This window comes from Typopeltis vanoorti, chromosome 2 (assembly GCF_054136105.1).
Source record: "Typopeltis vanoorti isolate ZY-2024b chromosome 2, IOZ_Tvanoo_1.0, whole genome shotgun sequence".
NCBI classification, from domain to species: Eukaryota; Metazoa; Arthropoda; class Arachnida; order Uropygi; family Thelyphonidae; genus Typopeltis; species Typopeltis vanoorti.
Genome location: NC_143550.1, coordinates 27,959,564 through 27,974,939, shown reverse-complemented (window position 1 = coordinate 27,974,939; position 15,376 = coordinate 27,959,564). Strand labels below are relative to the sequence as shown.

General features: G+C 37.5%; 1 protein-coding gene across 4 annotated transcripts in view; it reads left to right on the top strand.

Moving 5' to 3' along the window:
* The window catches only part of Pfrx (6-phosphofructo-2-kinase/fructose-2,6-biphosphatase), a 512,820-nt gene that overhangs the window by 350,693 nt on the left and 146,751 nt on the right, over positions 1 to 15,376 (top strand). For all 4 annotated transcript variants that reach the window (XR_016549397.1, XR_016549395.1, XM_090404174.1 and 1 more), the window contains one exon: positions 4,442 to 4,569. Coding sequence is in view for 2 of the 4 variants with exons in the window: in XM_090404174.1 (XP_090260300.1) it covers positions 4,442 to 4,569 (128 nt within the window). In the remaining 2 variants the exon portion in view is untranslated. The remainder of the gene's footprint in view (positions 1 to 4,441; positions 4,570 to 15,376) is intronic.

Sequence of the window (15,376 nt, the reverse complement as noted above, 5' to 3'; positions counted from 1 at the left end):
AGATTTGGATTATGTTTGAGCATTTCATATGCTTCCTTAAATTTCCTTTCGAACCAGGTTTTGGTGCGGTATAGGGACTTGGTACCTTTCTAATCAATTCTGTGGTATGCTTGGAGTGCGTGGTCAGAAAGGCTGGTTTTTCCAAAATGGAGGTATTTAATGTGTTGTTTGTGTTCATCCTTCGTAATTGGGATGGTTCGCCCTGTTTCCCCTATGTATGGTAGGTTACATGCGCATTGTATTTTGTAAACCCCTGGGTGGGCTAGGTGTGGAAGAGGATCTTTGGAAGAACTGAGTAGGTGTCTTAATTTTGTCGGGGGTTTAAAGGTGGTTTTGATGTTATATTTGTGTAATGTTCTGTCTGTTTTTTCGGAAATGCCTCTAACATAAGGTATGGCAATAGCATTCTTGAAATCTTTTTTATTTTTAGTGGTATCTCTGTGGAGGATCTTGTGAATAGTTTTTTTACTGTATCCATTTTTCATAAATGTGTGGTTGATGATTGTGTATTCCTGGTTTAGAGTTTGTTCATTTGAACAAATAGTTTGAGCTCTGTGTTTAAGGGTGCTTATGACCCCTAATTTTTGTGTATGTACTGGCCTGTGTGTGTAGGTTTGCAGTAGACTGAGAAGGAGAGAGACAGCCTGAGGGAAGACATGTGATGAGTGTGTCTAGGAATGGAAGAGAGTTGTTTTTTTCTATTTCAATGGTGAATTGGATACATTTGTGTTGTTTGTTCGGGTGGCTAAGGAACGTATTTAGTGCTTCGTGGCCATGGGGCCAAATGGCGAAAATATCATCGACATATCTGAGCCAAATTTTGGGCTTTAGGCATGCTGACTCTAGAGCTTGTTGCTTAAAGTCTTCATATAAAAGTTAGCTATTGGGGGGAGGGGAGTGGTGAGCCCATGGCTGTACCCTCTTTTTGAAGGTAAAGATTGTTTTGCCACACGAAATATCCAGAGTGGAGTATGTGGGCAAAGAGGGCCGTGATGTCGTGTGGAAAAATGTTCTGTAGGAGCAAGATAGTATCATTGATCGGGACATTGGTGAAAATGAAAGTTATGTCAAAGCTGACTAATAAATCTTGGTCGTTGAGTCTAATGTTTTTAATTTTGTTTATGAAATGTTGTGTGTCTTTTATGTAGGAAGGCAAATTACCTACCAATTTCTTGAGTGTGGCCGCTAATTTTTTGGCTAAGTGGTAAATCGGGCTGTCGATTCCTTCAACAATTGGACATAGTGGTGTGTCTGTTTTGTGTATTTTCAGCAGGCCATAAATGCTGGGTGTGTGGGCATAATGAGGTATTAGTTTTTTAGTTGTTTATTGTAGTTTTTTATTTTATTTTATTCATTTTTTATATATTTTAAAATTATTATTTTTTATTTATTTATTTTTTTTTATCACTAGAGGTCAGGCTAAGAAAAAGATCAATTAACAGCGTAGATTTAATTTACCTTTATAGAGCGCAGGAGCATGTAGCTTGGTTTCCTATACACATGTATCTTTCTGATGATCTCAATACAGGGGTCGAAACGTCAAGTGTTATTTTATTAATAATAAGTAAAATAATCATTCCAACACGTGTTTTGTGTCCCTAAATTTGTAAATATGAACTTTAATTACCAGTGTGTTATCACTCATCAAGTCCTCATTCTGCTCACACTTTGCATGCACCACCCTCCTTCCATTTCATTAAATATCCATAATTTATCTACTTAATTGAATGAATACAAGTAGTATACATTTCATTTCGGTCATTTCACGAAATGACTGAAATAAAATTTAAATTCCTGCAAAGACAAAGCCACTGCCATCTTTCTTTCACTGGTTACTATGCTAACCTCTAAGTTTTTAATTCCATAAACATACTTAAACAAGCCGACACACTAAAACACTGCATGTGCACAACTTTTACAGCAACTCTTACTTACACACTCTTATTTACAATTAATTATTCCAAAAAAACTATCTGAAATGGTATCCTTGTTTACACGCTGCTACATCTCATTGCAACACTGGAAATAATAGCAACAAGGCCCTGGGTGCAGATAGTATCCTATCAGAGTTTAATTAAGACTACAGAGGATGGAATTCAAAGATTGATTACGAAGATATGGGAGACAGATCCGTGGCCTAGATATTAGAAGAAGTCTGTTTTCATATGAAGGATTGCAAGGACTATAGAACATCATACCTCAGATTATTTAGGTATGCTGATGATACCATGCTCCTCTGTAATGACAAAGAAGAACTAGGACAAATTCTTGACTAAGTTAATGAGTTCATTAAGAACAGAGGACTTCAGCTCAATATCTAGCAAGACAAAGATTATGGTTCTCAAAGGAAATACAGATGGGAAGCTCCTGAGAAACAAGCACACCTGCTTACCTTGATGGAGAGAGAATTGAGGAAGTCATCAAGTTCAAGTACCTGGGATCCATTATTAATGTAAGAATTGCTGTTCAAAAAGATGTCAGAAGAACATTTTGATTGGTTAAAATAACATTTAGAGGGTTGTCTAAAATCTGGAAGGATGGATCTATCTCCATGGAAACAAAGTTGAGGGTTCTTGATGCAGTTGTTTTTCTACCAACGACTTATGGATGTGAGACTTGGAACCTGAAGAAGTCAGATCAGAAAAGAATAGCTGCTTTTCAGATGTGATGTTACAGAAGGCTGTTGAGGATATCATATACTGAAAGGCAGCCAAATGAATGAATGCTAGAAAGGATCAGTAGAACTTTAAGGCTCCTTAAAGATATTGACAGAAGAAAGCTGAAATACTTTGGCCATTTTGATAGGATGGAAAGAGGACTTCTCAGAACAGTAATAGAAAGTAAAGTTCGTGGAAAAATGGGAAGGGGTAGACTGTCAATGAGTTGGGTGGGTCATATATCTAGAGTGACTGATCTCCAGAGAGTTGAAGCCTCCAGAAAAGCAAACAACAGAACCACATGGCGGGGACTGGTGTTGCACATCACCGAGCATCTGAGTGACCATACAGCATCTGCTGATGTCATGAACAGATGGATGGAACTAAATATATAACTATGCTTAACATGTAAGTATTGTAGTGAATATCACACAGTTATCCCCCCCATGAATAAAACAATAATAATAATAAAATCAGCAAGCTCAGAAGTAGTACATGATACAGGAAAGATAGATGTTCAGTATATTTAGGAAAGTAAAATTGGATTAGGAGAATAAACTAGCCGAGCAGGCCAAAGGAAATCTCGGTGTTCTTTTACTATGTGGCAAGTAAAAAGAAGATTGACTATAAGTTTGGAGTTCTGATGATAGCTAGGTGACAGAATGGACAAAATAGTTTAGTTACTCAGTAACCACTTTGCAAGGGTTCTGTCTTCTAAGTGAAGATATTACTGTGACAGAAACTGATGTGGAAACAAAGGTTGATGAATTGGAAGTACTTAAGATTGTTGAATCTCAATGCAGATTTGGTCACGGTCTCAAGTATTATGTGAATATGAGAAGGAATTGGCATTGTTTTAGTCTCAACTCTCTCTCTCTCGAGTCCTTTATAATATTAACAGTTGAGTTGGACAGAGGGAATGATTACAGATTGATACTGATCTATTTTGCAAAAGTATTTGACAGGAACTGTATGGAACTGTGTAACACAAATTGGAAGAAATGTGAATGGATGTGAAGCTGGTGATATGGGTATGAGGGTGGCTGATCAACAGATTGTGAATAGTAGTGTGTGGAGGAGCAGGATCCAGGAGAAAGCAGAAAAGAAAGTACCTGGAAATTTAGTAACAATGTGTGTCTAGTTACCAAGGGTGAGAGGACACCAGATTTGGAAAGTGGTAATGGAACAGGTTGCGGGAGTTTGTTGTGAATGTTCTGTCAGTCAGTGCATTCAAGGAGAAATATGCTAGATATTGTGTGGATAGCATGGGTCTCCTGTGATCAGGCTTTGGACTCCGTAGAGGTTATACTATGTAATAATAATAAACATTTTAATAAATGATAAAAACTTGGTGAAAGACAAGTGTAATTCATATTTTGGTTATCAAGACCCAGTGTTATATTCATATAACAAGTATAAGATATCCAAGGAAATGAAGTTTAATTCTCTCAGAAAACTAATTTCTCACATTTTGCATTATATGAGTAATATATAACTTGTCTTACTTATCTTGCATGCATATTTATGCCAACATATTAGAGTAAATTACTTTGAAGCTTTGTCAACCATTTCTTCCACAAAACTAAATTTTTCTTTTAGGTTGATTCCCCATTCCCACACACACATTTGATAATTTTATGTGTAAACCTTGAGATACAGAATTAGACTGTAGATTAATTATTACTAAATAATAATTGATCTTTGCATTGATAAGTGTTACCCCTAAATTATCAGATAGTGGATAAAATGCTCTTTATTTTTTTATTATTTGATTTTTTAATTAGATGAACTTCCATACCTTCGTGTGCCTCTCCATGCTGTAATAAAACTCACTCCTGTTGCTTATGGTTGTGAAGTAGCATTTTATCAGTTGCCTGTTGATGCAGTTGACACTCATCGTGATAAGCCTGTGGTGAGTATAATATGAAATATTTTCAGTACAAATGCTTTTTTTAATTAAATGCTAAAGGTGCTGTGCTACATTGAATGTGAATGGCTTTAGCATGAATTTTTGTAGTTAATATCCTTTAATAACCAGATTTATATAGTACCACTGAACAAAAATCACGGTATCTTTTGTCCAAACTGTAAAATTAATATAACTTGATTGTCTAGTATCATATCTCCTTGGCCTAGTGTCCCCCCCCACCTTCCCTAACCTGTTCATGAATTGCCTGTTTCTACAAATGGCATTTGGCAACAAAGGTGCATATTTGTAACAAAGGTGCATACCTTACTTGAATGGTGAAATTCCAATTACACCTCTTGCTGATAAAGTTGTTTGTAGAATGAAACACAAATTACCTTGCTTATTGGAGACCTGGAATAGTTGTTGCCATGTTTTGTCACCACATGGTTTCTGGTCTTTCTCCTATTCCACTTTTATTGTCATATATCAAAACAGTTTATTTATCAGTGTGAAATCCCTTTGACAACATGCCAGAAACACTGTAGGGACCCAGAACCCACCACATTGGAGGGTACTGCTATAAAGTGATTCAGCAGGTCTGTTGCAAGATAGTATGCTAGAACACCATTGATGTCACTTCTCTTGTCAGATCATGCTTGGAAGAAGTAGAGTTATATAGAATGTGGTGGAATGTAGAAACACTGTTGAAGCCATTCACAATGCTTTCCATGCACACAAACACACACATGTGGAAGAAATATTCATGAGTCATTCAACTCAACATTTCATGCTTCTACTCTAATAAATGGAAGCATGAAGTTGAACATGGTTTTGACAAGTTATGTGCACACATTAAAAAAAAAAAAATGCCATCCTGGTTTTCTCAGTGGATAGCTTACCTGCTCTCCAATTAATTGGTGAATGAAACACAGTTACCTTGCTTATTGGAGATTTGGAATAGCTGTTGCCATGCTTAGTCATCTTGAGTATGGATGTTTGTAAATGTCTGTAAGTGGAAGATGAATTTCATCACATGATTTAAGGCCATTATCCTTCTTATTTGAAGATTTTCAATGGCTTTAACCATGCTACCCGCTAGGATGTATATATACGTCCAAGTTATAATAGATGTGAAGTGTATATTAAAATTTTATTACCATTGATATTACATTGAAATATATGATGGATATGAAGCGTTTGAGGATGCGTATTTGATCCATAATGGCCGGTAAGGTGATTAAAGAGTTCAGTGTTTGATCTCTAGAGTGAGATTTCTGTTGTTAATTCAAGGGAATTTACAACAAATTGCCAATTGTTTAAATCAAGTGTCACATGCCAGATTTTAATGTCTGTTCCATTGTTAAAATCCTTTCAAGTGGACTAAAAAAAGTAATGTAAATAACTGCAAAATAGCTTGCTTACTTACTTTGATGCCAAATCTCTGTATACCTATACTCAGTATCAGTTGCATGAGCTCTTCACAGACAGTGAAATTCAGTAGATATTATTCAACTATTAAAATAATTTATTATTATTATTATTATTAAGAGAAACCTCCAGGGACTCATCGAGGGAGGCCACATACTATGCGCACCAGCTATCATACTTATTCTTGAATTCATTCACACTGCTTGCACTCACAACATCCAATCGCAATCCATTCCAATCAGCACTACCCTATGAGAGAAAAATCTAGTCCTCACCCCTTCTTAGTAGCATTCGTTCTCAGCTTCCAAGGATGCCCTCTTGTCCTTTCCCCTCCCTCCATAAATTGAAAAATTCCATCCATTGAAATCCTGTATGACCCTTTCAGAAGTTTGTAACTCTCAATCATATCACCCCTCTTTCTCCTGTTTGTTAGTGTCTGCAGTCTACAGATTCTCAATCTATCTTCATAATCCTGATATCATTTTTAACTCTCTCCTTTGCATTCTAGAAACCAGGAGACCAGATCTGCACACAATAGTCCAAGTGGGCTCTTATCAAGGCCTTGTAAAGAGACAAAATGACATCTTTATTTTTACATGTGAACGTTCATTTCAGCATTGCAATTATCTTTTCATTTCTATTTGCAATTTTTGCTACATGGCCTCTGAACTTCAACTTCCTGTCTACTAACACTCCAAATCCTTAGCCTCATCAGTTTCTTCAAGCATAATGCCACCAACATAATATGACATTGAATATTTAATCACACCAAAGTGAATGACTTTACATTTCCCATGCCCACATTTCCAGCCTATTCAAATCATTCTGCAAGTACTGCATATCAGCAGCGTTCCTGATTACTCTACATATCTTTGCATCATTAGCAAATAGCTGTATGTTGATTGTCAAATTCTTCCCAATATCAGTGATATATAGCTTGAATAACAGTGGACCAAGCACTGATCCTTGTGGTACACCACTGGTTACCTTAAATCTTGCAGATTCACATCCCCTGTAAACCACTTTTTGATATCTGTCAGTCAGCTAATCTTTTATCCACGCTAATATTCTGTAATCCAAACCCATATTTATTCTTTCATATTCATTCGTTTTTTACTTGCAGCATATTGATAGAATTCTTGTGGGTTCTTTTTAGCACGCAGAGCCGGTTTCTTTTCATACTCAGACTTAACTTTCCGTACAACAGTTGTGACTATTCTATTCTGATGCTTATAATTTTCATAATGGACATCATCCTTGTGCACGTGGTATTCCATCTACATCATCTGTTTCTTACGAATCTCACGCTTAATACGATTACACATCCATTTGACTCCTACCCTATTTATTCTTCAAACTCTCAGGACACATTCTGATATCGCATCATTTTCGTATTGTTTAAATGCTTCCCATGCACTGTCAATATTCTTCCCATCCAGCAACCGATCCCATTCCACTGAACTCAGTATACTTCTTAGTTGGTCATAATTTCCTGCTTTGTAGTTCAGCATGTAACCTTTACTTAATGGAATATTCATAAACTTAGTCACTTCCCAAGTGAGTACCGCATGATCACTGTTACCAGCTAGAGGCAGAAGAGTTACATCTTTAATTGAAACGCCCTCTGACACTATAATCAAATCTAACACTCTTTGCCCCCTTGAGTTCCTTCTGTCACATGCTGCTTGAGGAAATTGTCCTGCAACAGCTCAATAAATGCATTTTCATTCTTCTCATGAGATTCTATTGCTACCCAATCAATATTTGGATAATTAAAGTCTCCCATTATGATTACTCTTTTCATGCTCCTCTTGTCTATTTGGTGATGCATTTCTTCATCACTAGCAACCAATCCACCAGGTCTTTAACAACACTCCACTGTGTAATTGATCTTGTTAGATTCCATCTCACACCAGATGATTTCAAACTTACTGGTACATGAAATACTGTTAATAGCACTCTAATTATAGGTCTCAACTCTAACTGGATTCAAGTCAGCCGATATCATTAGCAGCACGCCCCCTCCTCTCCTATCCTTCCTAAAATAGTGTATCCTTTACACTCGATACCAGTTAGTATGTCTAATTCTGATAGCCAGGTCTCACTAATGCCTATAATCTGAGGTCCCAACATGTTGACTAAGGCAACAAACTCTACCCCTTGTTTCTGATATTCCTAGCATTCGTGTACAGACATAATAATCTACCTGCATCTTCTTTTGTAAACTCTTGTCTTCAGTCTTCATCTCTATTCTTCTCTAGTGGTAGAATGTATAAAGATGTGTAATCTTTGCACACGTTTGATGGGTCCGAACTGGAGGAACACAAAGTTGAAATTGTTCTCTCCTCCTCAACATCTCTGTGACAATCCTATTCCCATCATTACCACAGTTATATAACATTGTCACTTTTATACTCCCATTCTCACCATTCCTTCTTTTATAATTTAGTTTCCCTGACTCTCTGTGTTAGGTTTTATACCAGTTATTAGTTATTCGAGACTCCTGATGCCAAACACATTCAGGTGTAGGCTGGCCCTCTTATACAAATCCAATCTTCTCTATTTCATATGATTACTTCCTACTTGTGGACCAAAACATTAGTTGTCAAATATCAGAGCCTTTCCTGGTTTACCTTGAATCCACCTTAACTCCTTATTTATTTCCTGGTATCTTCTACTAAGACTATACGAACAACATCCTCTTTACTGTTGAAGCTACTGCAGAAATTATTCATCTAGAATCCATCTTCACTCTTGAACAGGAGGAAAACAAACCATTAGGTTTTTTAATTAATCATCAGAAGAAAGATTCAATGGCTAACTTTACCATACACTTATCATCTTGGTTGGCCAAATGAATGGCACACTTTTGGTATCCAGTGATACAGTTGTGAGTTCTATTCTTAGCTCTGAGCATGGTTGTTAGTGAATGCCTTTAGGTGGCAGATAAATTTCATGGCTTGGTGTGAGAGTACCTTTCTGCTTATTAGAAGCCTGAGAATGACTTGAAAATTTTCATGTTTGGTCTCTAGATATTCTCAAGATAATCTGGAGGTTGTTGAAGAAGCTCAGAAATGGAGGAAAGAGTGCTGTAAAAGTAATTAGAGATGATAAAGGTGACATGAAAACAGGAGAAAAAGATATCCGTGAAGTATGGAGTAATTACTTTGAAAAATTGCTAAATGAAACTAGCAATGATGACAGCACAGTGATAAAAAACACTGACCAGGCATGCAATTAGGAATATATATATCCATGCTTGAAGTAGAAAACGCCATCAAGAAATGGAGGAAAGAGTGCTGTAAAACTAATTAGAGATGATAAAGGTGACATGAAAACAGGAGAAAAAGATATCCGTGAAGTATGGAGTAATTACTTTGAAAAATTGCTAAATGAAACTAGCAGTGATGACAGCACAGTGATAAAAAACACTGACCAGGCATGCAATTAGGAATATATATATCCATGCTTGAAGTAGAAAACACCATCAAAAGTCTGAAATGTGGAAAGGCAGCTGGAGTAGATGATATTAGACCAGAAATGCTCAAGTATGGAGGTATAAAAGTTTTATAGTGGCTACACAGCATAGTTCAGAGGGCCTGGACAGAAGGATAAATTCCAGATGATTGGAGTAGAGCTCTCATAGTACCCATATATAAAAAGGGAAATAAAACTGATTATGAGAATTACAGAAGTATTTCTCTAATGAGTGTTCCTGGTAAGATTTATGCCAGTATACTTGAGAAACGGTTGAGAAGAATTGTGGAAGAGAAGAGAAGGTAAAGAACAAGCGGGATTCAGGCCAAATAGTGGCTGTCAGGATCAGATATCCACTTCACGAAAAATAGTTGAAAAGTCATGGGAATATAACAAAGATCTGTATTTAAGTTTTGTCCATCTGGAAAAAGCATATGACAAGGTACCAAGAGAGAAGCTATTCAATACGCTACAGTATATGGTGTCAACGAGGCATTATATCAAGCAATACTTAGTCTTATTTGAGTTGTAAGTCAGCAGTTAGAATTGAAGGAAGTACAAGGAGATGGTTTAATGTTAAATCTGGTGTCTGACAAGGATGTACATTATCACCTCTGTTATTCATTATCTATGTGGATTACATTATGAAAGAAAGTGGTATTAAACCTGATATCAAAATTGGAGATGTTAATGTCAGCTCGTTGCTTTATGCGGATGATGTTATATTTCTAAATAAATCCGCTACAAGTCTGCAAGATTCTCTGACTAATTTGAATAACTGTTGTAATAGATATGGTATGAAGGTCAGCAATAAAAAGACAAAGACAATGAAAATAGACAGAATCATTGAAAATGTCAACTGTGTTGTGAATGGAGAACCTGTGGAAAAAGTAAAACATTTCAGTTACTTAGGCACGATTTTTACTGAAGATGGTAAATTAAATATAGAAATAGACAACAGAATCAACAAAGCTAGTATGGTAGGAAGTCAATTGAATAAATTTATATGGAATAAGAGAGAGAAATTAGTCAAAACACTAAATTAGCTATATACAAGACAGTGTTCAAACCAGTTTTAACTTATGGATCTGAGAGCTGGGTCAGAAGTAAACACTTGACCAAAGACTAGTGACCGCAGATATGAGAGTCCTGAGAAAGATTAGGGGCATGATCAGATGACATCAATGGCAATATATTAAAAACGAGGATATTAGGAAAGAACTTGACATTGTCAGCATCCAGGAATGCGTTAGCAGAGCTAATCTCAGGTGGTATGGTCACTTTTATTATTATTATTATTATTTCGGGCGACTCCAGGGAGTCCTTAGACTCATCGAGGGAGGCCCTAAACATCATGTCCACACAACTATATACGACATTCTCACAGTATCTATCATACCTTGCCTTGAACTCTCTCACCGTCATAGCACCCGCAACAGATTCTGGCAGCTTATTCCACTCATTTACCACTCTAAAAGTAAAGAACCCAGCTCTAACACCCCTGCTAACCACACTCTTGCCCAGCTTCCATAGGTGTCCCCTAGTTCTCCCACCACCAGTCCTGATCTCAAAAATATCCTCTGAATTAATCCTATAGAACCCTTTAGCAATTTGAATGTCTCAATCATATCTCCCCTTTTCCGCCTATCAACTAGTTTCTGCAACCCACAGATCTTCAACCTGTTCTCATATGGTTCATTTCATAGACCTGCTATCATCTTAGTCACTTGCCTCTGGATCCTCTCCACCTCCTCCCCATCAAGAAGGAACCGAGGTGATGACCAAATCTGGACACAGTAGTTGAGATGAGGTCTTATCAAGGCTCAGTACAGAGGTACAATAACTTGCTTGTCTCTGCTCGTCAAGGTACTTTTCAACAATAAGTGAGTTGATGAGCTGATTTAGCTACTTTTGCAATGTGCCCCCTAAACTTCATCTCCCTATCCACCAACACTCCCAAGTCCCTGGCCTCATCAATCTCCTGGAGCACAGTTCCACCAATGTGGTATACTGCTACTAATCTTTTCACCCCAAAATGCATAACCTTACATTTTGTCACATTAAATTAACATCCATTCTCCTTAGCCCAGAACTCCAATCTATCCAAGTCATCCTGCAAGATTTTGACATCTTCTGCATTCACTATCGCCCTACCCAACTTTGCATCATCAGCGAACAAACGAACTGTTCCACTTAGATCCTTTCCTATATCGTTAATGAACAGATTAAACAGCAGTGGTCCAAGAACAGAACTCTGTGGCACACCGCTAGTCACAGGCCATCTTTTTGACTCTACTCCTCAATAAACTACTCTTTGATACCCACCTATCCATCTCACCAACCCTATATCTATCCCCATCTGCTCCAGTTTACTGATTGGGGTTCCATGTAGTATCCTGTTAAATGCCTTTGCCAGGTCCAGCAGTATCACTGTAAACCCATTACCCTTATCCAGTTCAGCCATCACCTTGTTATAAAACTTGAGCAAGTTACTGAAGCATGATCTACCCTTCACACAGCCATGCTGTCCCCTGTATAGTATCTCATTTTCATCAATCCATTCCTGTATTTTTCCCTTGACTACTTTCTCCAAGACCTTGACAACAACTCCTGATATGCTGATCGGTTGGTAATTTGCAACCGTAGTCTTGGATCCTCCTTTATGCAGTGAAACTATTTTCCCCTCTTTCCACACACCTTCGGGACTAAACCAGACCCGAGACTCAGATTAAACAACATGATCAAGGGCACTGATAATTCCTTAGCCGCTTCACGCAAGACCTGTGCCAGTATACCATCCAATCCCACAGATGTATTCACATTAAGGTTCTGTAATAGACTATTCACCTCCACTTCATTCATCACAATTCCCGTATAAACTAATGGTTCCTTCATTTCTTCAATGTCGCCACAAACAGAATGGGCGAGGAAAGATTAGCCAAACAAGTGTTCTCTTCCAGGTTGGCAGGAAAATGACCCAGAGGAAGACCAAGATATAGGTGGATTGATGCTGTACAAAGTGCCTTAGACGATAGAAATATAAGATCTGATAATGTTGGAGTCTTGACGAGTAACAGACTGTTTTGGAGGAAAATTGTAGATAGGAAGTTAGTAATGATGTAAATTTTTCATGTAGTACTATTATATCCTGTACACTCCTTGAGGGTAAATGTCAGGAATTTGATGATGGGCTCTATAGCAAGATTGCTTGGCCCATCCATACTACCATATCTTCTCATTGCTTAAATGCGTATCACAATTCAAAAAATTAACTTCCAGCATGAATTACACTTTATCATCACTTCAGAACCAGACAATATCATGTTGCACCTATAAACCAACAGCATATCAACCCACTGAGCACTAGACACAGAAAATATTAACGTTCCCATATATAATAAATATATATGTATTGATAAGATTAGACACTTTCAACATTCTAAATACCAGATTATTTTCTTCACCAATAAGAAAGTATGCAACATGTTTACTCCTCCTCTCTAAAATCCATCTAGAATGTGAAGAAACTTTATGAAGGCTTTTGACCTGAAGGTGGATTAGCTGATCTCCTGTGAAAGGGGTGGCTGTCCTCCCACAACTTAGGCAAACCAGCCAAAAGAAAAGCAACAGGGTAGTCTGTAGATGTCAGTGGCGCACCCAGAGGGGGGGGGGTCAAGGGGCCCGGGCACCCCCCAAAGAAAAGAAAAAACACTAGAAAATTTTCCAAAAATCTTTTCCTAATTAAAATTCATTTTTTTTTATTTATGTTGTGTGCTACTTATGAATTAGTGATCACTGCAGATGCTCAGTTATAGGTCGTATGCGATGTGTAGTGTGTATTCGCAAAACGTCTACTCAACTCCCCTCCCCCAAAGGTTAAATCCTGATTGCTCGGCCCCTCCAAGATTAAATCATGAGTGCTCCACTGGTAGATGTTGTAATCCTTTGGAAATACTTCTTGGACATAGGCTGTTCCGCAGAACTGGGATGGATGGGAAGAAAGATGATTGGGAGTAGCAAGTTCAGCAAGTATGCACCTTGACTGTAATGGGATGTTAAGCAGCTGTTGCTCGAGTTTCTGTAGATCTAGTAGAAATGGGAGGCATAATGGATTCTAGTTCTGCTGCACATCTGCCATAGAAATATCTGTAGAAGAGATACAATGCAGAATCTGATCTTCTATGAGAAAGTAGCTGAAGAGAGTTTGTAAGAGATGTCATTAAGTAACCGAACTGCTCTTTTCTGAACAGCATCAAGAATTTTTAGGAATGTCCTATGAGCACCACTTCAAACATGACAGAAGTAATCCAAGGTTGGCTGGATTTGGGATTTATATAGAGTAAGTAACTAGTCAGAAAAGCAGTATGTCTTGAGCGAAAAGGATGCCAAGTTTTTAGGAAGTTCAGGAAGCTATATAATTATGCCAGGAAAGGTGTGGCGTAAGCCAGTTAATCCAAGAAGAGAGATTTGGTTTTGACTGTTGAACATTATTGGAAAGATCTAAGGTCTTTTTTGTGCAAAAAACCAAACAGAACTGTGTTTTGGAAGGTGACTAGATTATTTTCACCACAATCAAAGATACTGTGGAGATCACTGTTCAGGACACTTGTTATAGATGATCTTGAAGCTTAAGATGTTTGTGCACTGCATTGCTTGTCATACTAGTAGGATGTGTGTGGAGAGTACTGTCATCAGCAAAAGTATGAATGGGGTTTGCAGTGAATGAGAGCATATCATTTATATTAATCAGGATGAGGGTAGGTTACAATGACAGTCCTCAGGGACACCTGCATTAAACTAAAAACATCCACTTTCCCTGTTACTCAGATGCCCACCTCCTACCCACTGTTTTGTGCTACCAGTGGTAGCACAAAATAGTGTTTCCTTTCTTATACTAAACAATTCCCTCTTGCCGTTTTTGGCCATCCTTATATTATTTCCCTTGACTATCTCACTAATATCTTCTCTTTGTAAGCTAATGTATCTTGCCTCCAAAGACAAGGAGTAAAAGAGTGATGAAGTCTCTTACTCTTTCATCAGTCTAATAATCAGTAGCTGTTTACCATACATAAGTCACAGTCATCGTACACATTCTCTCTTAACGAGGGCTGATAATTCATTTCTGTTCAAGCAGTTTAATAGTCATTTAACCATGCCGTGTTCTGATAGAGTGCCACCACCACTTTACTTAAGAGAAGTAGTTATCTAATGCCCCTTTGATTGAGCCATATACACTCAGATTCCATCTGACACAGATAATGTCTATAACTCATTTTTTTAACACCTTCTCACATATTTATCTTGTGCATATTAGTGCTTCACAGTATGAAGAACACCAAGAGATGAAAAAATAAATGAATTTATTGAACTTAATATTTTGCTGGTTTTCTACCCATCATCATTAGAGCCCAAATTATAACTGTGACAAGCACACAAGCACTACACTATAGCATTAGAAACAATTCAATTTGTTACTGACACAGAACTAATGTCCTAACAAGATAGCATTTATTGGCCATTTAACCATAAAGTTAATTTGGAGAAGTCAGGCTATTTAGTCTCATAATGATTGTCTCTGACATGTTTGGCAAATTAATGCAACCATACTTGTTGAGGTTGGGGAATGCTTCAAATCAGAGGCTGATTTTAAAAAAGGTCTTTTGTACCTATAGTGACTTCTGTGTAAAACCGATAACTTCATCCATTTAATCTTAAGTGAAGAAGTATCCAGGGTCTAGTCATAAAGATGATTGTGCATGTAATTTTTGTGTTCTTCAGGACAAACGTTAACTGATCTACCAGTCTTTCCAAAGTAGGCCAAACAGCAGGCATAAGGAACTTTATGCATTCCGAAATGTGCAAGATGATGAAGTTGAACTTTAGGAGAGCAGGTGAAGGTAGCGAA